Below are 26,235 nucleotides of genomic sequence, written 5' to 3' on the forward strand. Positions count from 1 at the left end.
TCCCTTGGGAAGAGTTTTCCTCTGGCTGTAGCACTGACCAGCACAGCTTCATCCCCTGGGGTGATCACCTTTACAGCCAACCTCACCAGCACCGCAAGCCATCTCACAGCCCCGTGGCTGCGGTGACCCCCGAGGGTGATGGGCAGATAACTAGGATCAGTGGTGCTCCCCGGAAAGTGTTGGGCACCCCTTTGCTGGAGAGAGAGCAATTTCCTTGTAACCAACCTGGGCCAAACCCTGGGGAGCAAGGCAGCCAAGCCAGTGCGTCCTGGGGAAAGAGTACTTCCCTCTCCTGTCCCCATGCTGCAGGCACTGCTGCCAAGACAACCCATCCCCAAACCCTGGGTTCCTTCTTTCAGTCATATGAAATACAGTTCAATGTGAAATATGCACTGCAGTAAAAAGCACTTCTGCAGTTGCAGGTCGGGATTCCCTCCTGGGGGTGGCAGTCAGAGTATCATTTTGAACCGGAGCTGGATGCATCTAAGGCAGAGCAAAGCTGGTGCCCTAAGCCAGGGCACAGCTGGAGGAGTTCCCAGCAGCGTGACTGGAACCAAAAATGCTCCGGTACTGGTAGCGGTGGGGGGGCTACATAGCAAACCTCCAGCCACTCGCTGAAAAGAAGACACTTCAGTTCATTGTTAGACCATGCCCAAATATTCAGTATATAGATTTCAGCATATGAAATCTGAACAAGGGCTTTATGATAATCTTATTTCATCCTGTGCATAATTTACTCATTTCTAATAGTTTACTGGACATTCCCCTGCAGTGAGTGCTGCTTGCTCTATTCTGCAAGAAAAATGTAAAGCAGAAGTGTGTAGGTACTTTAATCCAGACAGGGTGTATGCTTATTCTTGATAGCTGCAATCTGATTACGGTAAACTGAATAATAGAAGTTACAACTAACCTGTGGTGAATGGTAACCTCAGAGGTCTGAGGCTGATAAACTATTGCTACTATTACATCTACTGCCTTAATGCATTTGCTACAGAGGTTGGAAGGACTGCAAAGATTTTTTTCCAGGTATTATTTGGGCCTCTTGTAAAAGAAACATTTTTCAACAAAAAGCCCAACTAGCATGCCTGAGAGTAGAAAGCCAATGAAACTTATCTACTATGTTTATTTAAAAAAAAGAAAAAAAAAAAAAAGGGGGGGGGGGGGGGGCATTGTGCCTGAATCTGCTAGAATTATTTGAATACGGAATTGACAAAACTCTTGTTGGGGAAACCTGCTAGTTTTGATGCCTTGTCATACAAATCCCAATGACAGCAGCGCGACATATTCCATTTGCTCCTTATTTCAGGTTGTAAAATAGAACAGAACCCTGTTTACAGCAAGCAAATCCCAAGTATATTCGTGAAACCTGTCAAATCCGTTAAACATCAGGGATTATAAGGCAAGTCTTCAACTTCTACTCTGTGTGTGCGTGTGTGTTATACAAGTGCATACATCTCTTCAGCTTGTGAAGAAGATAAAAATTGAGACAATGCTGCCTTCCTGGTGCTGACAGTAGTGTATGCATCTTCATTAGGTATTGCTTCCCAAAGTTAAATACATAAGTTCAAACTCAGACTTGATTTTAGGTTTCTGCTTTGGTATTTTTAGCAGTAATATCCGGGTGGGTATTTTTGTAGTAGGTTTTCTTTCCTCTGTTTTAAAGAGTGTAACTCTCAGACATTGGCTTCTCCTGTGAACTGAAGTAAGAATAAATAAAATTTGAGTTGATCGGGGTCAAAGAGGAAAGTTAATTGAATGAATGTTTTGCTCCACTTGTGGACTTGATGTTAGTATTCTATATGGAAAAATACTTTTGTTTCAAAACTTTCTTTCAAAATATGTTGACAATTCCCTTTCCAGTAATTTTTAAAGTTTTTGCAGAAGTTAAAAACCACTGAAATGTCTATATTTGGAAGCATTTGGTTTTGAGAAAAATAATGTTTTTCATGAAAGAGCAGCTAGTCGAAAGATGTCCTGATCCTTCTATTGAGATATTTTCTTCTTTTTTTGAAATCAGAATTAGCTGAATAAGAGCTAGGTGTATATATGTTACCCTTCTATTTGAAAGTTATAGCACATCTATTGGGGAAGAAAAGAAACCTTATCTTTGTGCCAAAATCCTCTTAGCAGGTATCAAATGGCTTCCTGTGTCTTTCAGGTGCCCAAATTAGCAATTTTTATTTCTCTAGTTGCCGGAACCAATCTGACAATTCTCAAACCACAGTTATGCATTGCTGGTATAAAAATAACCATTGAAAATCTGGTAATAAAAAAGGCAATTTAATATACAAATAAAAACCTGTAGGAGAGTGCAAACCGGGCTGTAATAATGCACTGCTTATATAGTCCCCAACTTGTGAGTGCGTCGGTGTGATTTTGGCTCTTGTACCTGTGCATTACTGCTGCTCAGGGGCCTGGGTGTGGGAACGAGGTGCAGTTTGCTCCCAGAGCTATGCTGTTTATAACGTTTCTTCTTGTGAGTGCTATTTCAGGTATGCTTTTAGCCTTTGTTAGCAGAGAAAGATGATTTCCCATAGAGCAGACAATAGCAGTGGCACTAACATACATATAAAATACCCTGTGTCTATGACTGTTGCATGACTGTGTGAACCAACTGACCCTGAGCTATGTTTTGCATTGTGGAGGTGGGTGACAATGCTGCCGGTCTGTCCCTTACCCGCCCCTCTGCAATATCTGCTAGTGTGCTTGGAGGGTTGTGTAGTAGCAGGGAAGCACTCCCAGCACTCAGCATGTGGGATCCCACCCAAAATCAGGCCAGGGAACTGATCCAGCAGAAAACACAGACCTGAAGCAACCACGCACTGGAAGGCACAGCAGGCCGTGGGAGGGCGGCTGGTGTTGCACTTCGCTGTTGTGTCAGATCATGCCGCTACTATTTTCTTTTCACCAGTATTCACATAAAGTATGACCTAAGCCCTTCTTAAGACCCAAGCACAGAGACAGTGCTTGGGATGCTTTTTCGTGTATGTTAACAATGTTGGTGGAGGATTTGTCCTTTGCCCATCCCTTGTCTCCCCTTGCCAAACCAGCTTCCCCACAACTCCTTCCAACCTCCTTTTAGTGCATGTTGGAGGAGCCCCTGGTCTCAGGGGCAGTATGCAGAGAGGCACCGTGGTGCGAATGAGGCAGAGCAGCACAAGAATGAGGACCTGGGGATGGGGGAAGCAACTCTGCATTACTCCACAAGGTGTCAAAATAGATCCTGGGGCTCTGTGGTCAAGTCCTCTTTTGGATCTCCCTGGAGAGCTAGACAAGCTTTGCGCCAAAATACAGGTTTTATGAGTCTGTACTTGTACCAAAGACAAGTTTTTTGCTCTTGTCGTTTAGGCAAGAGAGAGGGAGAAAACTAGTTTCTGCCTAGTCATTGCTATGATTGCTCTTGTCTTGAGGTTGTTTGAATGTTAAAAGCATTACATAGAATCAAGACTGGCTTGAGCTTTCTGGATACCCCTGGCCATTCTGCTCCCCTCTAATGAAACTGTTGCAAACATGGATGAAAGTAATGCTCTGCTTTATTAACCTTTTCTAAATCTCTGTATGGAAACACCTCCCTCTCTTCCCACTTCCCACCCCCCCCCCCTTTTCCTTATATCCACTGAAAATTATTTTAGCAGCTTTATCAATTTGGAGACTCCCATTTTGGTACTTAACTGGAATAACCTGAGAAGTGATTGATCATAAAAGAAAGTGAAATCATGGGGGTGTTCACCAATTTCACTGGAGCCAGAATTTGACTATTGACAAATACAATTTGGAATATCCAAACAAAGACACAATGAAATATAAAACAGCTTTTTTTTTTTTTTTTTTTTTTTGCTTAGGTAGAATTAATTTGAAAGCACTTCTGTGATTCAGAAAGGCTAGTGAACTAGTCTTTAGGCTTTGTTGCCTGAATTCTATCTAGCTGATGGGAGTAACATACCAACATACCATATATATCTTTGTATGTCTAGTGAGGCCCGAGTATCTGGACATCAACAACAAATAATTAGCACCCATTGACTTGAATGGATTAGCAGGACTGTGGGAAAAAGAGAACCCGTAGACACTAAAATCTGCTATAAACCTTTACTATAAAAGGTTCTTTAAAATCTCAAACTCTTAGCTGAGCAATATTGTCACTTTGAAATATTTAAATTACAAAATAATTTGAAACAGCTATTTGATAAAGCAATTGCACTTCCAGCAATTCCATAAACAGTAAATAAAAGTTGTTGGGTTTTGTATTTTTAGCCCTCCATCAGACTTAGCATTGCAAAACAATTTACTTTTTTATGTCATAGATCAATAGTTATCTGTGGATCCATGACTTACGGCTACCTAGAAACTAAAACCAACATTTTTTTTTGCTGAGGTTGATGTAAGGGTTATGTGCTTGACAAGTGCATGACTGCTGTGGTATTAACTAACTGCTGGTAATGCCAGTAACCTTATGTTTGTAATTTTATGACAGAGTTATTTCTATTTTGTTGAACAAAATCTCTGTTAAGATACTGATTTTTAGCATATGTAGGAGAGATGCTGGTTCTTAATTACCCTTCTTTTTATCCACATATTTCTCAAACAATTCCTCCTTTGGCTTTTCTGCCTTCTGTAGGACAAAAAGTGCTCACACTGTAAATTAGATGTCAAATTGTCTTGAGCAGTGCTGGATAACTACTGAAATACTTGACGAAAATGGAAGAAGAGGTAACAGTTCCTTAGGGATCATCACTTTTGCTAAACATTTTAGAATAATACCTGGTGCAAGTGGCTTTCTATTTGTATGCTTTTTCTCCGTTTCTACTGAGGGATAATAACTTGAGTTATCAGTGGTAGATGTTGCAAGATGGTGAGATGGGTCGGCTCAGATCAGGCTGACGATGAGGACATTACAGCAGAGGCATAAAGACTGTATAGTGTATGGCAATATTAAAATAACAATTTTAAAAATCTGCTAGTATAGAATCTGCTGTCTGGTTGTCCTGCTCTTTGTTCTGTGTGTTAGAGGACCTGACTGCGTGCATCATTTAGGGGAAATTAAGATGCGTCAACAGAAGGTGTAAAGGTAATACTTGTAAAGTGGAATATTATAATGTTTTGGCTGTACTAATACAGGAGTAAAATGTTCTAAATCCCCTGTAATTCAATCCACCTTCAGGATTAAAATATTAAGATAAATGGTGTGTAAAAGCAAATGACCAGGAACTGATGACACGTGTAAAACAAACAAGAGTGGAAGGGGCACACGAGTCAGCAGGAGAGAGAAATGCCAGATGGGGTGAGGGAGGAGAGGAGCCAACGCAGTGACCACGCTGCAGCTGCGCCCACGAACTCGGGGCCCACAGAAACACTTGACTGAAACCTGAGTGAGTGGATGTTGGGTGGTGGCCGTGGCAAATGCAGAAGTCAATGTGAAAATGAAGATCAAAGAAAGAGACCAGAGAGGTGAAACGCGGCAGTGCAGAGCCGGGGTGAGGTATCGGATGAGCGGGTGGTCCCCTCCATAGTTTAAGACTAGCATTTCTGTTGGAGGGAAAGAATAACAATGCAAAAACGTTTAGGGAAAATAGAAATACGAGATATTGTATTTGTCTAGTACTAAGGTAATCTATATAGAAATATCCATAACTATACTGAAATGCAAATTATTTGACAAGTGGTCTGTTTCACATGGGGAGGGTAAGATTTGATGAAATGCTATCTTTTTCAGTAGCAACTCAGCAACTATGAGACTTGTATTTTTAAAAAGCAGTAGGTCCAGATAGTTTATACCCAAAATTGGCCAGGGAAGTGGCCAAACCATTTTTCATATTTTGCAATACTTAGAAAGTTCCAGAAGAGGAAAAGAAATTTCCTGGCATGCCAGATTTTGGAGATGATGGATGGCATAACCTGGATAATTTTAAACCTCTCATATAGACATTAATTCTGGGCAAAATTGACTTTAAAGCTTGATGTGGAAATTGATTAATCATGAACGCTGGAATAAGAATTAATGCTTATTAATGTGAGTTTACAGAATATGCATTCCCTCAAGCTAAACTTAATTTTTTTGCTAAGTGAAACTAAATCTCTGTGATAAACTTATTTGAAACTGTACAGCACTGTATCTAACAAAGGGACCATATGGGATTAACAATAATCCCAAACAAACAACAAAACACATGCATGACAGAGCCTCTTCTCAAATCGTGTAGCAGTCTGAATTACTGCATTACGCTATTGTGGACGCGTAGCTAGGACAGGGTGAAGGATGATCAGCATGTCAGAATTGACTTATGCTATGTAATACCATTTTTTACTGTGTTGGGTAAGTTTCAAAAGTTAAAAATAATACGAAAATAAAATCTAAGAAAAGTCAAGGACTCCAATATTCTTCGTCTCAGATGTGTCTCAGCTCCCTTCATGGAGAAGGTGGTGGCTGCTAGATGAGCTGCGTGGGCTGAAGCAAGGTAGGGCAGGAGTCGCCACTTGGACACCGACGTTGCAAACTGCTGGCTCGCCGCTGACTGCCCTCCAACCACTCTGCCGGTAATGGTCTGAAAATACATCTTTTTATCTTGCACGTTAAAGAAAACATTCTCTGTTTTGGGCATCTTCAGGTTCTGCTTTGGAAACCGTTGGAAGTCTGAGCACAGCATCTTTGTTTACTGGAAAGAAGTTGCTAACAAAGCTGCTACCAGAAAATATCCACTTCCATTTTAAAAATTTTCTGTATTTCAGTCTTTTACTTTTTTTCCCCTTGTGATTGCATTATTTTAAATCAGTATTCTAGAGAATAAGTTTACTGTCAAGAACTCGTGGAAATGTTTCAAAAAAAAAAAGTTGTGAAAGATGAACTTTTAAAACATTTTTTTCCCCTCAAAGTTAAAAATCATCCAAGCAGGGAAAATTAATTTACCATCACTCATATACTAAATCCAATATTTGCAATAAATTGTTTTGGAACAATTAAGAAATCTTTTACTCTTGAGGAAATGACTAGTCAAGTCATACTCAGTAATGAATTAATATGGTTAAGCTGTAAACATTTTTTTTCCTTTTATATTTTGATACATCCTCAATTACTCACAAAGCTGAACCCTCCTCGTTATTTCTCAGCTGTTACTGACTCTTCATTGTCATCCCAGAGGCTTGGGGTTTTTGTTTGCTCTCTTTAACCAAGCTATGCATGGTAAGATATTAGTGAAATATTTGCAGGCAAAACAAAACTGATGATATTAAACATATGGGAAGAAATTACATATTTAATTAGAAGGTGAGGATGGGTAGGATATAAGATGGTAGGATGTGAATTTAGTATTTTAAATAAGGTGAGGGAAGCTTTGCACAGACGAGGATCCATGTTCTTGGGTGTGTTATATATTTACACTATATGTATAAGAGACATGCCACCTAAAATCATTGGGTGTGATTACAATATTTATAATCCCACCCTGAGGTATTTCAGGAGTCTGATTTTTTTCAGCATAATTAAAGGTGACCAGGCACATTTAGAAGTCAATGTCTTTCAGATATTCCAAGCTCAATATTCAAAAACACAAGAAGCAGAAATCTGATTGCATCTGAAAACTTTGACCGAGTAGTTACGCATAGCACATACTTATCTAAACTTGTGTTGGGTGTGAGTACTGAATTGTTTTGTTTTTCAACCGCTCATTTTTAAAAAATAAATGTTTTCAAGTTGAATATTCTTCAAGTAGGTGGTTGTTAGAGAACAGCACTGGGCAGGGAGGAGGGTTAAATGGTGAGAGCTAAACCATGGTGCTGATCTGGAGATAACAAACTGAAAGGAAATCTCAAAATAATATTTTTTCACTTCTACACTGTCTTTAATTTGAAAACCAAAAAAGCACACTACAAAGACCATGCCCTTGCTGGGCTGCAGTTTCTTCTGTCACATCCTCTGAGAGGCTTTTCAGCTGCTCTGTTTGTCCTCAGAGCTGGTCTGTCAGTCCTAGTCTGGTACCTCCCCAGCAGAAGGTCCTGTGCAAATCGTTGCACTGTTACCAAAAAGCAAATTGAAAAACAAACATTGCACAGGCATGAGCTTCACATCCACCGAACCGGGGTAGCCAGTGTTATGGATGCTGTTTATATATATATTAAAATAAAACCAAAAACCAAACAACAAACCAACAACAAAACACACCCACAGAAAATACAAAGACACCCACCAAACTTGGAACAGAAGTGGTTCTGCATGATACACAACTAGGCAGAAGCATGGACTACTTTAAGAACTTTGCTGGGGGGAGGGGCGAGAGAAGAGGCTTCTCTTGTTTTGCAATGAATCTCATTGCAGAAGGAAATTAAGTCAGCCCCTAAACGTACTATAGTCATTTTCCCTTTTTTCTTTTCTTTTCTTCTTCCCCTTGGTGGTTTCCTTTCTGAAGACTGTGTAGCAGGACACAACAAAAGCATTGGCTTCTCTGGCCTTTTGAGATAAATTATATTTAAATCCAGTTCATCCAATATCTGGGTGATCATTAGCTTGTGTGCTGCTTCCTTTAACCAGTTCTTTGCTGTTCTGACTTCATGATTCAGCATCACTGTGTATACATGGAAAAGAAAAAAAAAACACACCAGTGTCATGCTGTTGGGTTAGTTGTCTCGGTAGGAAATAATATGCAGAGTATCTCTGGAGTCCATGAGAAAGTGTTATCAGAAAACAAATGTGTCAGCCATGCAACGCATGAAATGACCCCCTCTGTGGGGCTAGACAGCAGCAGCAAGGGCTGGTCTGATTTCTCTGCTGATTAGTGGCTGCCCAGCACACCCTTTCTCCTGCTCCCAGGCAAGGACTAAGCAATCAAATCACCCTCTTTCCACAGGTGAGGATAGTTTTTTACAGATGGAATTCTTCTATTAAATCTGGCCTTGTAACAAGTGAATTTTTTTTGTCCTGCTGGATTCTGCCTAGCTAGCTTGCTCCCTAGCGATAATGTTTGGTTCATGCCAATATTAAAAATGAGACTTTTTTATCAGCTGGTTAGATTTGAGTCAGCATTAACAGCAGGGGTTTAAACCACCTCTAACATCAAAAGGTCCAATCTTAATCTTTTGCATGGTTTTTTTAAGTACCTTAGCAAACTGATACACAGCCTGGGGAAGGAGTCTTTCTTTCTGCACCGACTTATTCCCCACCACAACACCTCTCCCCAAGAAAGAGTTACCCTTTTTCAGACAAAAAGACTAGGAGGGTGCCCAGCAGTGCCCAAGGAAAACCAAATCCCCTTGAGAGGTGTGGTAAAGCAGGGGGGCGTTGCTTCGTCGTACATAGCAGCCTACAAAGACCCGTGCTGTGAAGGAGACAGGCTGCGCTTCTGTTTTGCTGGCGGAATAAAGGTCTCTGGAAAAGAGGTTGGTCTTGCACCCACTTGTGCACCACAGGAGCATCAGCCCTCGCCTGCCACCCCTGCGCCTGCCTGCCCGCTCCCTCCTGCATGCATGGGACGGGAACCCCGGCCCCAGTGAGGCTGGGGAGATTTCATGGTTCTCTGCTCAGAAAACATCTATTTATCTGTACATAGTTCTTTCTGACATTATTTATTGAGCTAAGAGTTTGGTCAGGAAAAGCAGCAGATCTTGGTCTGATAAGGTTCAATTGCAGAAATAAATGGCAACCAATTTTTTTTTTTTACCAGGAAATCCCACCACTTCAGATACCTTTTCACTTTGAAATGAAATGCATTTCAAAGTTTCATTTAAAATGAAATTTGAAAAAGTAATTTTGAGTTACGGGAAACACTTAACTTGGAAATATTTCACCACCACAGGGTTCTGTTCTTTAAACCTTTTTAAATTTTTGTATTAAAAAGTCACTTACTCTGAAAAGTAGTTATGGAACAACTTTCATTCTGAAAAGGTCAAAATGGCATTACTGAAATGTTTAGCCTCAGATGTTTTCAAAATAATATAAAAATCAATTCATAGTTCAAAACATTTGGGTCTTGATGAACTCCCCTCAGCATCTTTATGAAGCAGGAAAACAACACTCAGCCAGCTGTGCTCAGTGAGGCCTTGAGATGTTTCCTGTATTGATATATCATCAATGAAATGTAAAAGAGGAATTACTGTAATTTGAGAAGAAATTTACCCAAACAAATCAGTCTTTCAGAATCTGAAGTTGAACCTAATAATCTTGCACTTTGTATTCAACTAATATCCTTTGTCTGAGCAGCTCTGAATGTTTTAGAGATAAATCTTCTCTTTTATCTGCATTTGTTTGCCTTCCTACAGTTTAGAGGCATAGATTTCTCTACAGTCTGATCCAAAGACACCAGTCCTAAGAAAATATGCTTAAATACTGTGTGTACCTTCACTCTGAAGCATACTTGTCTGAACAGGCCTGCTCTTTTGCATCAAGGGTTAACCCTCACTATAGTGCTTTGAAGTGACAATATCTCTATTTTACAGGTGGGGAACTTGAGCTAGAGTATAGCCCAAAGATACCTTTCGCCAGTCAGGAGCAAGCCCCCACCTTCTGATGGGGTTAATGTAAACCCAGTACAAAAGCACTTTAGCAAGGACAGTATTTAAAATGTCAGCACGAGCTGGTAGGTCATGATGATTTTTCTCCTGAAAATGAACTGTTTAAGTTTTGGAAAGTAAACTTAATGCTCAGGGTGTCATTGTCCCTAAAAAGCCTTTTATAGTATGACTAACTTCTGCTGGTGTTAGCATATAGCTCAAGCACACTTTGTCTTATGCTCCCTACTATAGCCAGTGGTATGCTCAGCAAGCCTGTTTTTAGAGAACTGCTGCACAGCTGCCTCTCCTTAACAATTTTTCCCCTCTGAGTTATCATTTAGAGGCTGGAAGGGAGGACCCAGATGGCTAGCGAATGCAGCATCTTTTCCAGCTGCTCAGGGTAAAATTATTGCGCTTGCTTGCATCTGGAACCTGGGATCTAAGTCTTTAAAAAAACCAAACACACACACCCCCAAACCCCCACAACAACAACAAAAAAGCCCCACAACAATTTCTCTTGCAATAGGCGTAAGCAGAAACCTTTTAAATACAAGTGGCTGCAGTGGAGCAGCCCCATCCAAAAGCTGCCCTGGAACTGAAGCTTTGTAGCAACTGTGTTGCAAACTCTCCAGCTGTGGTGATTTAACATCACTGCTATGTCTCTCCTGAACAAGGAAACTCAGACAAGAGGGGGACCAGGTATATTATGATGGTCTACAGTGGGAGATGCAGCTCTGTCAGAGAGGCACGTTGAACTGAGCTATCTGGTACGATGGGAAGGGGAGGATTTAGGTCCTCGTCCTGCCACACCCCGCCCCAGCTCCCGGCCTTGCCAGCTTGCGTCTGCTGCTTTCACTGCACCAGGGGTTTTCTTGGCACACAGGATGGTTTAATTGTGTGTTATCATAACCTGGCACAGAGGAGCTGCTTTGCCCACTCCCCGAAATGCAGCGGCAACACAAGCATGCAGGCAATGGTGATGTACAGCCCCTTGCTTCCAGCTGGAACCAGAATTTTTAATTAGGAAAAATGGGAGTTTGAGAAGGGTTTAGGGGTTCTGGCCAAAATCCTGAGGAAACCAGCCAGAAAGCTTTTAAGTTTACAATCTGTCAGGATTGCTATTTTGCATCCCTCTGGGATCTCTGCTTGGACCATGAGCTAGTGCCAGCTCAGGGGGAGCGCTGCACGGGGCACTGGGAAGATCCTTTGGGTTTCTCTTGGGACCACACAAGCCCCTGCCTGGCAGATCACAGCTGCAGCCAAAACATCTGGCAGTGGTTCCCAGGGGCCTACAGGCACCCGGTGGCAGAGGGGAGCTGGGTGTCTGCACCGGTGAGGAGTGCCGAGGAAGCTATGCTGAATGCTTGTATTAACACCTTGGGAAACTGTGATTAAAGTCTGATCAGCGAGTGAATCTCCATCTGTGCCATCTGGTTGTCTGTCTTGAGCAGGTTTACAACCATGAGATTATTTAGGAGTGCAATTTACAGAGATCGGTTTAGAAATAAAAGAGCATCAAACCATTTGTTAGAGTTGAAATCAAAGTCCTACATATAAAACCTTTAAAACTTAAATAGACCAAAGAATCGCTCTATTTATAATTGTATATTATAAAAAATAAATTATTTTAGAATGACATTGACCATATTTCTTCAAATAGTATAATGAATTAAAAGTACCTTGGGTTGGCAATTGATTCTTTTTCTTCTTCTCTTACAGTAGGCAAACATTCACAGTCAGCTGAAAAAGGATAAGAAACAAAACTGTAGTTGCTCTTGATAGTTATTATCCATTTATTTCAAAATTGCATCAACTTTTCTGGTGCAGTCTCTCTAGAATGTAAAACTGCAGATGCTGCTCTGCAGCCTTTTATCCGTAAAATCGTCATAGTCCACATAACGTAAATGTTACATGTTTTAAATCCTCCTTATCTTCAACATGTGTTGCTGTAATTTCTTTATTATATATATTTCAGGTGTTTATGTACGGCTCTACAAATGAACTACATTTGAGGACTGTTTCCCACAAACTACCCTGGGGAGGACTATTTGTTATTCTTCCACTGCTTATAGTTGCCTTGTAGTCCAGCTGGGAATTTGGGGCTGGGGTTCAGGGAACACTAACAAAAAACCCCCGTATGTAAACTATTTGCTCCTTTCTGTCCACAGAATTTTTAAAAATTTACAGTGTTATTTCCCCATGTACTATACTCGATGCCTTTATTTCACTACTGCGGCTTAGCACATGTTTTCTGCTAGAGCTTATGGACCGCGAAGGTCAAAACCCCATCATGTGGAGCACTGTGCTAACGCAAAGAAATGCTCCAAAGAGTTTTATGTCCTGAAAAACAAAGCATCCCTAGGGGGTCAGGCAAATGAGCCATTTGAATATAAGGCAAGAGACCAGGAATTAATATAATATCAGGGCTTCAGCATTTCCTAGGAAGTGAAAAGCTATTAGCAGTTCAAAATCAGGCCTTGGTTAATTCACGCCTTAACAAAGACCTGCATTTTTTGAGGACAGCCTTGAAGGGAGATGCAGGGCCCTTAGAGGTTTTGGCCGGGAGATTTCAGCTGGGAAGAAAATGAGGGAAAAAATACAGGATACTTAGACGTAGCTAAGAGGGAGCTGAAGATGCTGCTGGTGGTAGTTACCGCGGGTACTGGTTGCTCCATGGGCTGATAGGCTTGCCAGGGAGGATGTGGGTGGTGAATGGTGCTGGCAGCAAAGAGCAGCTTGTGTTTCATGCGGTAGAGATGGCAAGCGAGGGAAAGGACGCAGAGAGGGGAGGGACGTATTCATAGGACCCTGGCAGCAATTTTAAGTAAACAGTGGTCTGACCTATTAGTAAATGAGTGTTTCTTCTACAATAGCAGAATGTGGAGCATGGAGCTGTAGAAACTCTGAAAGGACTAGATGCTTCAGAGAAACTAGTATTTAGCATTAAAAAATGTGTATTTAAAAATACAAATACTGTTCACAGCTATACATGTGTTTAATAGAAGTGTCTACTGGAAACTCAAAACATTTTTGATATTCCATCATACGTTAAAAATAAGCTCCCACACAAACTAAAATACTCCTCTGAACAATTCTACCCCTGACATTTGTGTTGCTATTTTAGTAGCAGGGAGTCAAGAACACAACTAAAAATGTTGTAGGAAAAGCAGTGACACACATACAAAATGCCTTACATTGATTTTCTACGCATGGTATCTACGTCAGCTAGACAGAGAGGGATGATGGAGTAGAGGGGTTACCGTGTACCATTTTTGTTCATGCTGTTCATCCATTTATCAAGCTCTTCCATTTCTATCTCCATAACAGAGGGCGTGTCTTCTTCAAAAATAGGACTAGAGAAGAAAGGGGGGGGAAAAAGGCATTACACAAAATGCTTCATTCAAGCAACTGATGATGTAGTAATTTTGTGTCATTCTTTCATAATTCCAGACACATGTATAAACTCTGGAAAGCCCTCCTAGCCCAATCATCTGAGAAGACGTCAGCCCAACGGGTGTGAATGAAACAGCTGCAAATAGGTGTGAAGGAGCGGCGGTGAGATGCCGGTCCCAGGCAGAGGTGGGGCTGGCTGGGACATCACATGCAGAGGGACTCAGACGGTGCAGGCCAGGGTATGCCAGAGCACAGGACCACTGCAGCTATTCGAGAACTGTCCCTACTGTAAATAGAAAACTGAAAAATAAAATAGTTTGTCTCTCCCCTGCTGGAACACATGGAATGGGCAAAAGTCCCACTGTTCCACTTATAAAAGCAGACAGCCTGAATTTTTGTCCTAGCTGTGACTGACATTGGCAGTGACTTCAAAAGGAAAGGCCATGAGTAGAGTACCTCTGCATTTATTTAAATGCCTCTGTTTAGCTTCCCTTTGCTGATCATTCCCGGAGTCACATGGTAGAAAAAATATTTTTAGCAAAAACCCCCTTTTTTCCCTGTGAAGCCAATTTAATAACTTCCAGCATTAATTAGCAAGATGGAGCTCAATAAAAGGTGATGATAAAAAGTATCACTCTGATAAGAGTCACGCGGCTCTTGGCTTGTTTTTCCAGCAGCAAAGGCATTGCTTCCATGGCAGCCAGGCGAGCCTTTCTGCCTCACCTCAGAGTGAGAAGACAAACTTGAAAAACAGGGGAGCAAGACACAGAGCTTATTCTGAATAGCTTGTGATGAGCCTGGGAACTCATCCCCTTTGCTCATGGGGCACCTCATATGTCTCGTGGTGCCTTGTGGCTGGCGGAGCCGGCGGTGCCTGGAGCAGGCGTAGGGGCGGCTGCGGGCGGTGGGTGCCTGTGGGCAGCGTTCGCCCTGGCCAACGTAACTCCTGTTCTCCTGCTCTAGTCTTACACCTTCAGCTAGATACTGAAGTCACACTTTAGCCACGTCTAGATATAGTTAACTGGTGCGATTGATGGCGAAAGGTAATGGTGTTTAGTGTATGGTTAAAATAAAAAAGGTGGTGAAGGAGCCAAAAAATCACAATATCCTGTTAAAGAATCAGAAAAAAGAGTGGTGTTCATAAACTTTACCTTTTCACATTTTCACTTCCCAGCTCATCTGGAAAAGAAAAAAGTTGGTGTTCATAGTTCTGCTCTTTGTAAATACAGGGTCCAGACTCCAAGCAAGCGTTGAATAGTGTAATGTAAAACAAGTTGCATTTTCAAAAGGCATAATAGTTAATTTGTAGATGAAAGACAAAACACCTCATCCTGTTTGTAATTTTCAGAGGAACCCATTATTTTAGTCTTGAACACACTAAAAGCAGCTCATTATTAGCTCAGCCGTGCTGGGAGGAAACCGACTATTAGAGCTGCAGTGGGCAGGACACAGCAGATGCATGCTTCCCTGAGCAAAGCGGATGCCATGAGAGAAATGGTATCCTGAAAAGGAACCACGGCCGCAAAAAAACTTGTTTACTGGAAGCGTCAGGACATTTTGCTGCAGACTATACGCAGGCAATCCGGCTCTGCCTGGAGGCTGGGAGCCGCTCATGGAGAGAAGTAGTGGGGGATGGACTTGCATGGCAGATTAAATCTCAGTTAGGCAAATGAAGCTGAACTAGCCAGATGTCAAAAGAGATCCAAAGCTAGTTATGACCCCAAGACAAAGTAAAGATGGGGAAAAAATAGTGTAACAGCCATTATTCAGATAAATAACATCTCCTCCAGGAATCAAGGGACTGAAATGCCTCAGCCCTCAAAAAAGAATGAAGAACTAAATATAGGATTCACATTGCATACTGTCTTAAATCAGCTTATTTTTAGTTCATTGTGCCAATGGGTGCTTATACCTCTTACTTGTTCTAGCACATTCCCTGACTGCAGGGCCACCTCAGGGCCATGGAGCCACCTGCCCCCCGCCCCTTGAGGATGCCCAAAACCCCAGCTCCAAGCATTAGGCACAGGGCAAGAGATCCCAGGATCATGCTCCTGCAAGGTACCACATTTCCCATCCCTCTGAAAAGCGTACCTGCATTTCAGGTTATCCAGAAACAGGTGGGCAGCTAGATGCCTGGCTGCGAATTCAGCATTTGCTACAAGGGTAACCCAGTGACAAGGCAGGTGCAGCTCAAAAATGCCCTGAAAAAATGGACTTTAAATCTATGTTGAATGTAAGTCACTGTCTGCAGGCTGGGGGGCTTACAGCTGCTCTCTTGTTCTGTAGAGACACTGATACAACCATTTCTGGACTTCACTTACTAACTGCATGGTTTTAATACGACACCTCAGTTTGTTTTCTGTGGCTCGACACTCCAAGTTACTGGTTTCTTGGCTAACAGATCAAGGTACCTTCCTGAAGTGCTGCTCTCCCTATCGCAGCACCCAGGTAGTCTGACCACGGGATTCCTAGCTCATTTACTGTGATATCTTCATGGTTGCCACCACCCTACATGACCCCTTAAAAGCTTTCCTTAAAAGGGTTTTGCTCGTTCGTATTTTATCGGAGCTCTGAGCAGCTTCACCTGGTGGGCAGTATAGGCAACAGAAGCATTAAATTCACCTTGCATGAAATTATTAAGCATAAAGACAAAATAAGCATTTGCAGCCACACAGTTACATCCGTACGCCGTTCCCAGCATTGCCAGGAGCCGGAGATCGGTGCTGCAGCTCCCGTGGCTGTGCACTGTGAGCAGGGGGTGCCAAGAAGCAGAACTAGGTCCCGCCCAAGGAGAGGCGCATGCCCAGGTATCGCTGGCCAGGGGTGGATCCCTTTCCTATCTGTCAAACGTGCAACTACAACCAGAGAAGTACATCCTAAATGTGGCACCCCAGGCCTCCAAATAACATTTTGTTAATGTCGAGCGTGTCCTAAAAATATCCTTCTGATGCATGAGAAGACAAATTTACCTTGCTTAGACTTTTTCCTTTTATGATGCATTACAAAAAGTACGATCAGTAAAATCAGCAGGACCAGAACCACGACGGGGACAACGTACATCAAGATAGACTGTTCTGCTCCTTCTAGGCTGTCCTGATTGTCCATGGCATTCAGTTCAGTACTTGGAGTACTTTTTGTTTCAAAGCTGCTTTCAGTAGCGCTTGCAGTGACAAGTGCTGGCTCAGGGTCATCCGCAGTGGAAGAATGCATAGCCGGAGGAGGCGTTACTGTAACGGTGGGTAATAATCCATCTCCTGAACCATTTTCAAGGCCTGCCAAATATATGAGGACAACTTAACATTTTATGGGTTTTATCAGTGAGTCAAAGTGTACAGCTTTAATATTTACTTTTCATTTGACATCTTAAAAAAACATCAGATGCCCCATACACACAGATTTGAAGTCTTGGGCATCAGATGTAAAATCAGATCACAAACTCATCACAAAATCTTACCAGTCCTGACTATGTTCTTCAGCTGGCTTTTACCAGGACACATCAGCATGCGCGGTCTGTCTGCATGCAGCTGTCTTGCACAAATAGACTTTTTTTCCTGCAGGTTGGCATCCGGTCTTGCTCTCACTTAAAAGTCTTCTGCTTCTCAGTAAACCACACCATCCTGCTTTGCTCCTCAGCCTTGGCACCTATGGCTGCAACCTCTTTCATCCCTCCTCTTACCCAAGGAGTTAGTGCTCCCTTCAAGGAGACCATTACCCCTGGTTCACCTGTTCTTTCAGCTCACTCATCTCCCTGTTTCTGTGCCTTTCTCAAATTTGTTACATTTCTTTCACTGTGAAAAACAGAACTGGTGAAAGGTAGTCTGAAGCCTGCAGAAGCTGCTGACTTTCATTTCTGCATAGACTAGAAGAGGTAGTAACAACACAGGGACTTTACATTGGATGTAAATTAGATTAAATGAAAACTAAAATTAAATTAAAATTTAAATTAAAATTAATATTAAAATAAAATTAAAATAATTTAAAAATTAAATTAAATTAAAAATAAAAATTTTAAGTAAAATTAAAAAAATAAAAGGATGCGATAAACTGCTCCTCTGTCCAATCCTACGGGTTGGCTGAAGGCGTGCGTGGTAGAGTCAGTGCTGGTTATTCTTCACAAATGCTAAGACTGCGGGGTTTGAACCTTGATTTGGGTTTTGGTTTTGTTTATCATGCAATTTGCAAGCAGAGTGGCTAAAATTGGCTATATTGGTAATAGTGAAACAAGCTTTTTTTGAGGCTAATTAAGAGTCTGTGTTGACTGTCACAGGCTTTAAAGCTTAACGGAAGTACAGCAAATTCTGAGCTGGTACTGTATTCTATACGGATGCCAAAAATCCTGTTGTAGCCAAAGGTGCAGGAATCAATCCTTAGATAAATTACACCAACGTATTTCCAAATGCAAAGCCTTCACTAATTTTCTTAGCATGAAATTAAATGATGATTTTCTTGTATTATCTGCCCTTCCAGATACAATGCCGACATGGTGCAGCTCTCATTTTATGCGGTAAAGCAGGATGGGATTTCATGACTTTTGCAATTACATATTTCTCCCCGTTCTTGTAAAGTGCTGGGCAGCCATAGTTTCCACTAGAGTTAGCAAGAGCTTAAGGTTTTCAGCACTTCAGTGCTGGCGTTTCCAATCTCACAGGACTGGAACCAAAAGTACTTAGCATTTTAAAAGCTTTTGTAAACACATTAATCTTCATAATGGCCCTGAGAGATGAGCAGTTATCGTCTCCATTTTACAAATGAGAAATCAGAAGGACAGGGACTCTGTCCTTCCCAGGGATGCCAAGCGAGAGAGGAAAACTGGGATTAGAGCGCTATCTCTTGCTTAATCCACTCTGCAGCATTTCCTGCCCTGTCAGATTTGTCTCAAAGAGGAGATGAGTATCTCATGAGACTGTATTCCAGGAAACCCAATCTCAAATTAATACAATGATTTGAGTGTGACAGCAGTGATTTATCTAGATTTTTATGCCGCACTTATCACTCAGGCACCTGATTGTTTCATCCTTTCCTAAAAACTATGAAAGAATTTTAACACTTCATAAATAACACCTAATCTTGAATATAGTATTTAATACTGCAAAGGTCATCAGACTCTTTCACCACAATATGACAAAGAAAATGTTAGCTCTTCAGTGGCAAAACACTTCGGATTGATAATCTCTCTGTCTGAGAGATCTGCTTTCTTCTGTATTTACTATTTCAGTCAAGAGCAAAACACGATCTCTGCCTCCCTTGCAGGTAATGTCCCCTTACACGTGTGCTCCCCCACCCCTTCCCGTGATCTGCTGGCTGTCCTTAATCCTACCGCAGAGGATGGGAGGGAGAGCTCCTCTCCCGTATTAGTTTGGCCAGTTGACTTTTCTCTCCCAGGGTAGTTTATAGTCCCCAGTGCCTGCAGCCACTCCATTTTGATTGTTGTTGCACAGAGCGGCGACGTATCGCTAGAGATGTCTGCACCGCAAGCCGCGGCATGATGGACCATGCCGCTGGCGGAGTCAATGGACCACCGCAGCTTCACCGAACCGCTTCGACAACCTTGCTACATTTTCCGCCTCTAGCCATTGCCCTTGAAACCCATCGTCTGCTGCATCTGATATATTGACAAGGACAAGCTCGTTGCTTAAAATAGTGTAAATGGGAAAGGGTGTGGGGAAAATACCTTATTTTTCATTTGCTCTTAGAGCTAAAATGGATTTTTCAAATGTCTAAAGCACGGTGTGACTTTAAAGCAAAAGCAAACAGTCACACCTCATTAACTGCAGGGCTAAACTTTCAGCTGCAGCATATGCTGTGCTTGATTTCCAGGAGAGCCTTTTCCAGTGTCTCTGGTACTTTTTATTTGCCTGTTTTTGAGCTATGAAGCAGATTTCAAATAATTTGTCTCCGTGTGAAATAGAATTACCTTTTCTAGTCTCTAGGCAAAGAAAATGGCAAATCACAGGGGGTGACCTTGCTGCCACATATTTTTGTTCACTTTGCATAATTCCAGGGACAAAACAGCGTCTCTTCTGTGAACACGATTTCCTCTTACAGAGATCTTTTCTCTGAGTGAATTAAATACGTCTTTCAGCAGAGAGGCAGCCAATTGCACAATGTTCTTGCAAGGATATTGCTCTTATTTCCTATGTTTCACCTGCTTCCTCAACACATCTCACTCCAGCTCTTCTGCCTCTGAGGACCAGAGCTTGGACCCAAGGGATGCCCCACCTGTCACACAGTGGCTGCTCTCGCTCTCAGGCCACCCACACATCACATTTCTTAAGCCGTAGGGAAATCACAGCCTCCACCTGGGAGGGCCTGGTGGCTTGCACCAAGGAAGGATTTGTACCTCCAGCCTGATGGGGAGGGATGGACTCAGGCCTCCCAGTGCAGGCACAGCGCTCACCGCAGCCAGCTGCCCGGGCCACATGAGACCCATGTAATTGGCCCCAAGGTAGTAGTTTTTCATAGCATTTCAATTTAAAGTGCTCAAAATAGTGAGGGGGCTGTGTTGCAGCTGGCCCCAGTGGCTGTTTTATAGGGTGAGTGAAAGCTTGATGTTTCAAGGTTTGGAGCAGGGCAGGACAGCACCTGAAAGCTGGAGATATTGTGAGAGACTATTCAAACATTTTCTCCATGCTTGGAGGGAGCCAGATTTGTGGTGGTCATTCATACCATGAACTGTCTTGTCAGCTGTGCTTGGGTTTCATCTTGCAGAGATCTACTAGCTCCCTCCAAAAGGGAGTCTAACTATAATATAACATCATGACATGACATGACATGACATCATGACATACGTTCAGGATGGAAAACCAAGGCCAATGGAACCGAACAAGGAGCAAGTCACATCCGACCATGTAGATATCTCCTTGACTTTGCAAAGCCTGTGCCCTTCCTCTTGCTGATCTCAGCCTCATGCTGTTGGCTACAGTCTGACATCCGTACTCGGTCCTCTGCACATCTCGGCCAAGGAGCAGGTGCTCATACAACAACAGCATCGGCTTCAGCTTTGTCTGGACTGCCTGGGGCATGAGCGCTGGCAACTTCTCCCCATGTCAAGGGAAGTGGATGAGAGCAGGCTACAGCTTCAGCCCAGCTCAAATTGCCACTTTCCATGCTTTCAAGAGCAGAAGGGAGAGGGGCTGGCTGGCATGCAGCTGCGTCCCACCCTGATGGGGAGCTGGGCACAGCTGGAACTGGAAGCTAAAAAGCTGGAGCTGGAAGCTAAGAAGTCCTCAAGTTCCCACCACTGAGGTATTAGAAGATCTAGTCCTCAGAGGACCAAAATGCCTGAGCAAGCATTAGCAGCGGTTCACAAAATGTTCTGTTACAGTTCTTACAAATTACAAAAAAGCTATGTCCCTGTAGGCAGATACCATGGTATAAGGTATTATTCACTATTTTCTACTTTAAAAAACATGCTTGGATTACTGATGGACTTTGCGTGAGTTTTGGAGGAGCTCCCAAGCCTGCCTTTCAAGGGAGACAGGGGGAGTCTAATATACTGAGCAGGTCTATGGGCTGAAGTTCAAACAACTGCATCTCAAACAAACAAACAACTTCTCTGCTGTTGCAGCGTTTCTTCCTCTAAGGTTTGCACTGTATCACTCAGAGGTGGCGATATGAGCTTCTTGATGAAGTAAGCGGGCAAACAGGTTTCTGATTTCAGTTGGATGTGAGGCAAAGGAAAATAGCCGGCAGTCAGCACATTCAGTTCTGCTGTAAAATCATCAGTCTCCCTGCTGCCTTCTCATCAGCCTCAAGAACTGGGGTTTCTGGAGGCAATATTTCAAATTACACTATAGCACCTTGTTACAGAAGAAAAAAGGATGGGGTAGAGGAAAAGCAAGAGGATAGTCAATGGGATAGTCAGGCTCATTAGTTTGAAAGGAAATGTTTTGTTGCTCCAAACTTTCCTATAAGCTATAAAAATGCAGTGAAAGGAAGGCTCACAAGAGGGTGACAAAACAGGCAAAGGCTGTAAATCTGTGTAGGCTGGAGAAAAGTTACCATATCCTATATCACTCTGTTCCACACACACATTCCTTCTGGTGGTATAGTCATACGACTCCACGTGGTCCATATGATCCTTTCTGCTATTGCTTGACTCATCCCTGTTCTGTTCTTCTCCCTGCGTTTCGTGTTGCTGTAAGGAGGGCCGTTCCTTGCCATGGCCAGGGCTTGCCCAGCTGCCTGTTGAGGCAGGTCCCGCCTGTCAGTCTGGCTAAAATAGGAATCCTTAAAAGCCTGCAGGCTAGCTGTTGGGTGCATACACTTTTCTGATGAGGGAGCACAAACATTTCAGGATGGCTCATCTGTCGACAAGATCCTATTAAAATGGGGTGCTTGGAAAGTGTTATCTAGGTAGAACCTGAAAGAGGAAACAACTCTTTAAGCTCATTTCTAGATGATGTAAACTGCTTTCGCTTCACTGTACTTCCATCCAGTTGAAGTGCTGCATTAACTGCCGGTGTTGCAAATTCGGTCACGAGTCTTAGAGTCAAACTGTGAACCTGCAGTCTCATATCTCACCTCCAGTACTGAAAGTTTTCCAGACCAATTTATGCATTTAGTTGCATCTATTTAATCTCATGCCTTTCCAGCTCCACCTCAGTGATACCCGTGTGACCTCACTGTGATGTGAATCTCTCAGTGCTCCTTGCTCTCAGGAAGACCCTGAAATTAAAGATTCAAAAGCTCTGGAGGCTCTCCAGCTGTCATAAAATCTCTTGAGAGAAAACAGACTGGGGTCACTGAGTCAAATTTAGTATACAATCCTGCTGATGTAAAGGAGAGATTTTCTGAAATGAATAGAACACAGTGGAAGTTTGTGTGTGTGGATAACAGGGATGAATAGGAATAAATATGTGTAAGGAATTGATGTATTCAGTAGAAAGAGTTTGTCATCTGCTTTTTAGGAAGCTGCACTTTGGAAAGAGAGGATGTAGCAAATCCTCATTTCTTATACTGTTGCTTAGCTAGAAAATTTTTAACAAGCAACTCTGATGGGTTCAAACCCATTCCCAAGTTCCTTACTGTAGGGGGGAAGCAGGTCAAAAATATCACTCCCTTAGAGACCTCTGCTTTGTAGGGGCCTTTACCTAAAGGGCATTTCTCTGCCAGAGAGAGAGCTGCTGCCTGTGTTCATGGGACAAGCTACTGAATATCTAGATCTTTGATAGCAACGTTTCTCTGAATGACAGCTCAAAACAATAGCATAGAGACACAGCTAAAACAAAGCACTACCTGCAACCATCCCAGCTCTTCTACTTAATGACCTTACATGCTTTACTGCACCTCTTCCTCATTAATTTTCTTGCTCCCTCCATCAGACCACTTATGCTGCTATTTCCCACGTGTTTCACCAAGCACAGAGGTTCTGAGCCTTTTCCTATAAGCTATAGTAAGGGCCTTAATACTTGCTCCTAGGGACAGCACACACCTAGGTAGGTCTTTAGGGCTGCTGCGAGGCTGAGCAGCAACCACCATCACCAGAGCAGGGAGGGCCACTGCTGGCCCTCAGCAGGTCACTAGCAGGGGTTTATGCCTGCATAAAGCAAGGGGATGGGCAAGGGGAAGGGGACTGGTGCAAACCCCGATGTCCCCTCAGTGTGGAGCCGAAAGAGGACCAGCACTCAGAGCTGAGGCCTCAGGCACACTCTCAGAGCTACCGGCTTAGAGTAATTGTAGTGTAGCTGGGAGAAAACCTCCTGTTAATCATAATCCAAATGGCAAGGCTAGGGTTTTACAAGGCTCCAGCAAGGTATAGGAACAGGACTTGTAAGGGCTTCAAACTGACTATGCTGCAATATTTAATCATATTCTTATCACCTATTTTGTAAATGGTTTCTAGACAGTAGAGGTGAGACCTGGGAGATCCTCAAGAGCTTCTGCCCCCTTCTCTAGCAGATCACTTTCAAGGTGAGGACTGTGTCTGGGACTGGAGGAGAAAGGAAAAAAGCTCCTTTAAAGGTCCTGCCCTGTTGATCTGTGAGCAAGCAGGGATGGAGCAAAGGATCATCCCGGCAGGCTACCCTCAGCAGAGGGGCTCCTGATCCACCGGTGCCTGTGGGTTATGGGGTTTGTAAGACCCTACATAAACTCTCCCCAAGCCAGTTCAATTTCAACTCCAAGGCCCAAGTTCACAACTTTCCCCTGCCCCTCTTGCAGTCAGAGTAAGCCCTGGGTACATTTTGGGGCTGGTTGCACAAACAGAAGCTGCCTTTCGGTGGGGAGCAAGGGTCCCTGTCTTCTCCAGGTGGGTGCTCTTCTCCCCTTCCCCAGCAGTGGGGGCTGACTCAGGAAAGCCAGGGCTGACAGCAGACAGGGAGAGCTCTGGCAGGACTGACTCACTCCTGTGGAGGAACCATTCCAAAATCAACCAAAATTTAAAAGTAGACTACCGGTAGGAAGCCTCTAAAGGCAGCGGGGAGTGGGTTGGGGCACCTGATGTGTGACATCTGCCGGTAATGCCCGTCACAAAGAAGGGGCCCAGCCATGGGCTGGCGGGGTTGGGGACTAAAGTGTCCCTCCGCCCTGTGGAGATGGTGATTAAATACTAGTGATCAGTACACTGCAAATGAGCTAAGGAAGCTAGAGCCTGATCACTCTGTTGCTGGCAGCCTGCCCCTGCGTTTCCCCGGGACCTCTGTTTTGCACTGTCCCTGGCGGGATTTTCCTCTGACCCTTTGACTCTGAGCTACGTTCAACACTTGCAGCATATTTTCCTAACGTGTCTGTAACGCAGAAGGGCTGTAGTAACGCAGACAAGACCAAACCATTTTATACCTCGCTTACTCACTCTTACAGCTAAGCAAAACTCCTAACCGCAAGCAGCTCGGCAGCAAGCTGGGATCCAGCAGCCCAGTTCTACACCCTGTGTGTAGCACTGCTTTTCACGGAAAAGATGCCTATACCAAACCATCTATTTCACCAATGCATTTTAAAACCCTAATAGAAGTAGTCTAGTGATAGCTGAGAGTGACCGTCCTCTCTCTGTTTTCTGGAGAGCTCCCGCTCACAACAGAAGCACAGGGGCAACAAACAGTTCTAGTCCATACTGAGGCACTTTGGCAGTGATTTGTTTGACACCGAAAGGCATATAAGCACTGCCTGGCAAGGTTTACGTAAAGAGCTGCCTGTTTTGTGCAGCTGTTGGCTGCCAAAATGCCAGTGGAACAAACTACCCCCTGCGAACAGGTGAGTCTCCGCAACGGCACCCCAATGCTTCAGCATTTTGTCACAAGCGGCTTTTCCACTCATGGTTCTTCCTTTTGAAAGGTCAGGACCTAAATCCATGTTCTGCAGCCGAGAATTCAAAATATTTGTCTCCGGAACCAGCTGTTCTTTTGTTAAACCGGTTTCAATGCACCGGGACTACGGAAATCGGCAGTTGGCTTTTGAATGGAAGCAGTGCTCCGTCTTCATCTTTACTATTACATGCTGGTAATATGGGTGTGGGGTTATAAAAATGTACAAAAAATAATTAAAATTAGAACCAAAATGCCTGGTGGGCCAGCATGGAAACTCCTGTTCCCTACACACCTGCAATTTAGGAAATGTAGGAATTGTAGGTTTTGGTTGTTGCCATTTGGGGTTAGGTCTAAGGGAAAAAGTCAAAGCTTTGAAAAAGTCAGGCAGCTGAAAACAGAGAGGGCAAACACAGCTAAAAGAAGCAGAGAGCAAGTCCCCGCAGATCTGCTAGCACTAGTTTGGAGGGTGTTGCCCTCCGACTCAGTCCCATCGCTGCAGGCATGAAACGCAGTCCCACCTCAGAAGGCAAAAGGCACTTTTTTACTCACCGATCCCAGCAGATCCTCCGGCCAGCGACAGGGCAGAAAGCAGGGCGATGAGATTTTGCTTTTGCATGTTACCTTGGTGGTGCTCCCACCCGAGGGGCGCTTCAGCTGGCTCCCTGCTTCACCCGAACATTTACATTTCCTGTTTCCTGCCGGGGTGCATCTGAGCTGCATTTCTTCAGGAGATGGACTCTCTTTGATGGTTTTTAGGAAGTGATGTAATTCCGTCTGGGCCTGTCAAGCGAGCAATGATTGCAAAAGAAAGAAGAAAAAAAAAAAAAAAAAAGAAGTTGCTCTTCAAGCACTAACTCGGCTGAAGCACCTTTATGCTGTAGGTGAGCGTGCTCCTACTCTCCTCTGCTTTTTTGACTCCTGACTTCACTACCATCAGTCTTCAGCTACATGCAGTGTCATGGGACAAACACCACACAAATACAAATCTGACACAAAAGATCATTTATGTGTGTTAGCAGGAAGGTTTTAGGTTGCTTTTCAGGGTGTTTGAGCAAGCAGATTTCAATAGTGCCTCCCCCCTTGCCTCAGTTTTCAAGCTGTAATTCTTGCCCCAGCATGGTGG

General features: G+C 43.3%; 1 protein-coding gene and 1 long non-coding RNA gene across 7 annotated transcripts in view; one reads left to right on the forward strand and one right to left on the reverse strand.

Annotated features, from left to right (window-relative positions):
- The first annotated feature begins 3,841 nt into the window (after positions 1-3,841).
- LOC142056337 (uncharacterized) overlaps positions 3,842-26,235 on the forward strand; it is a 31,857-nt gene continuing 9,463 nt past the window's right edge. Inside the window, exons 1-4 of one of the 4 annotated variants that reach the window (XR_012660298.1) lie at positions 3,842-5,369; positions 6,390-6,534; positions 10,423-10,562; positions 13,927-14,500. This is a non-coding gene — a long non-coding RNA (uncharacterized LOC142056337). Of the gene's footprint in view, positions 5,370-6,389; positions 6,535-10,422; positions 10,563-13,926; positions 14,501-19,307; positions 23,706-26,235 lie in introns of those variants that run through there. The other 3 variants (XR_012660297.1, XR_012660296.1, XR_012660295.1) reach the window with 3 other exon arrangements.
- Positions 7,814-26,100, reverse strand: TMEM154 (transmembrane protein 154). Of its 3 annotated transcripts, none has more exons than XR_012660294.1 (6): positions 25,662-26,098; positions 16,839-17,141; positions 15,021-15,048; positions 13,737-13,829; positions 12,156-12,216; positions 7,814-8,555 (listed from the first exon to the last, which is right to left on the reverse strand). XR_012660294.1 is itself a non-coding variant. In XM_075090946.1 (6 exons), exons 1-6 carry the CDS (start codon positions 25,726-25,728, stop codon positions 8,540-8,542), a joined length of 561 nt encoding a protein of 186 aa, XP_074947047.1. In that variant the 5' UTR covers positions 25,729-26,084; the 3' UTR covers positions 7,814-8,539. The 3 variants fall into 3 exon arrangements, 2 of the variants coding, with proteins under 2 accessions (XP_074947047.1, XP_074947045.1); XM_075090946.1 differs by having other exon boundaries at positions 13,744-13,829; positions 25,662-26,084; XM_075090944.1 differs by lacking the exon at positions 7,814-8,555 and adding an exon at positions 8,566-10,038 and having other exon boundaries at positions 13,744-13,829; positions 25,662-26,100.

This window comes from Phalacrocorax aristotelis, chromosome 4 (genome assembly GCF_949628215.1).
Source record: "Phalacrocorax aristotelis chromosome 4, bGulAri2.1, whole genome shotgun sequence".
In the NCBI taxonomy this organism is placed as follows: domain Eukaryota; kingdom Metazoa; phylum Chordata; class Aves; order Suliformes; family Phalacrocoracidae; genus Phalacrocorax; species Phalacrocorax aristotelis.

What these genes read in the sequence shown, in the direction of transcription:
- TMEM154 (XM_075090944.1), bottom strand. Translation starts at nt 25,728, where the DNA reads ATGCAAAAGCAAAATCTCATCGCCCTGCTTTCTGCCCTGTCGCTGGCC. An exon ending in CGGAGGATCTGCTGGGATCG is followed by an intron (nt 17,142 to 25,661) that starts GTGAGTAAAAAA and finishes TATATTTGGCAG; the next exon opens with GCCTTGAAAATGGTTCAGGA. An exon ending in GAATCAATTGCCAACCCAAG is followed by an intron (nt 10,039 to 12,155) that starts GTACTTTTAATT and finishes ATATCAATACAG; the next exon opens with GAAACATCTCAAGGCCTCAC.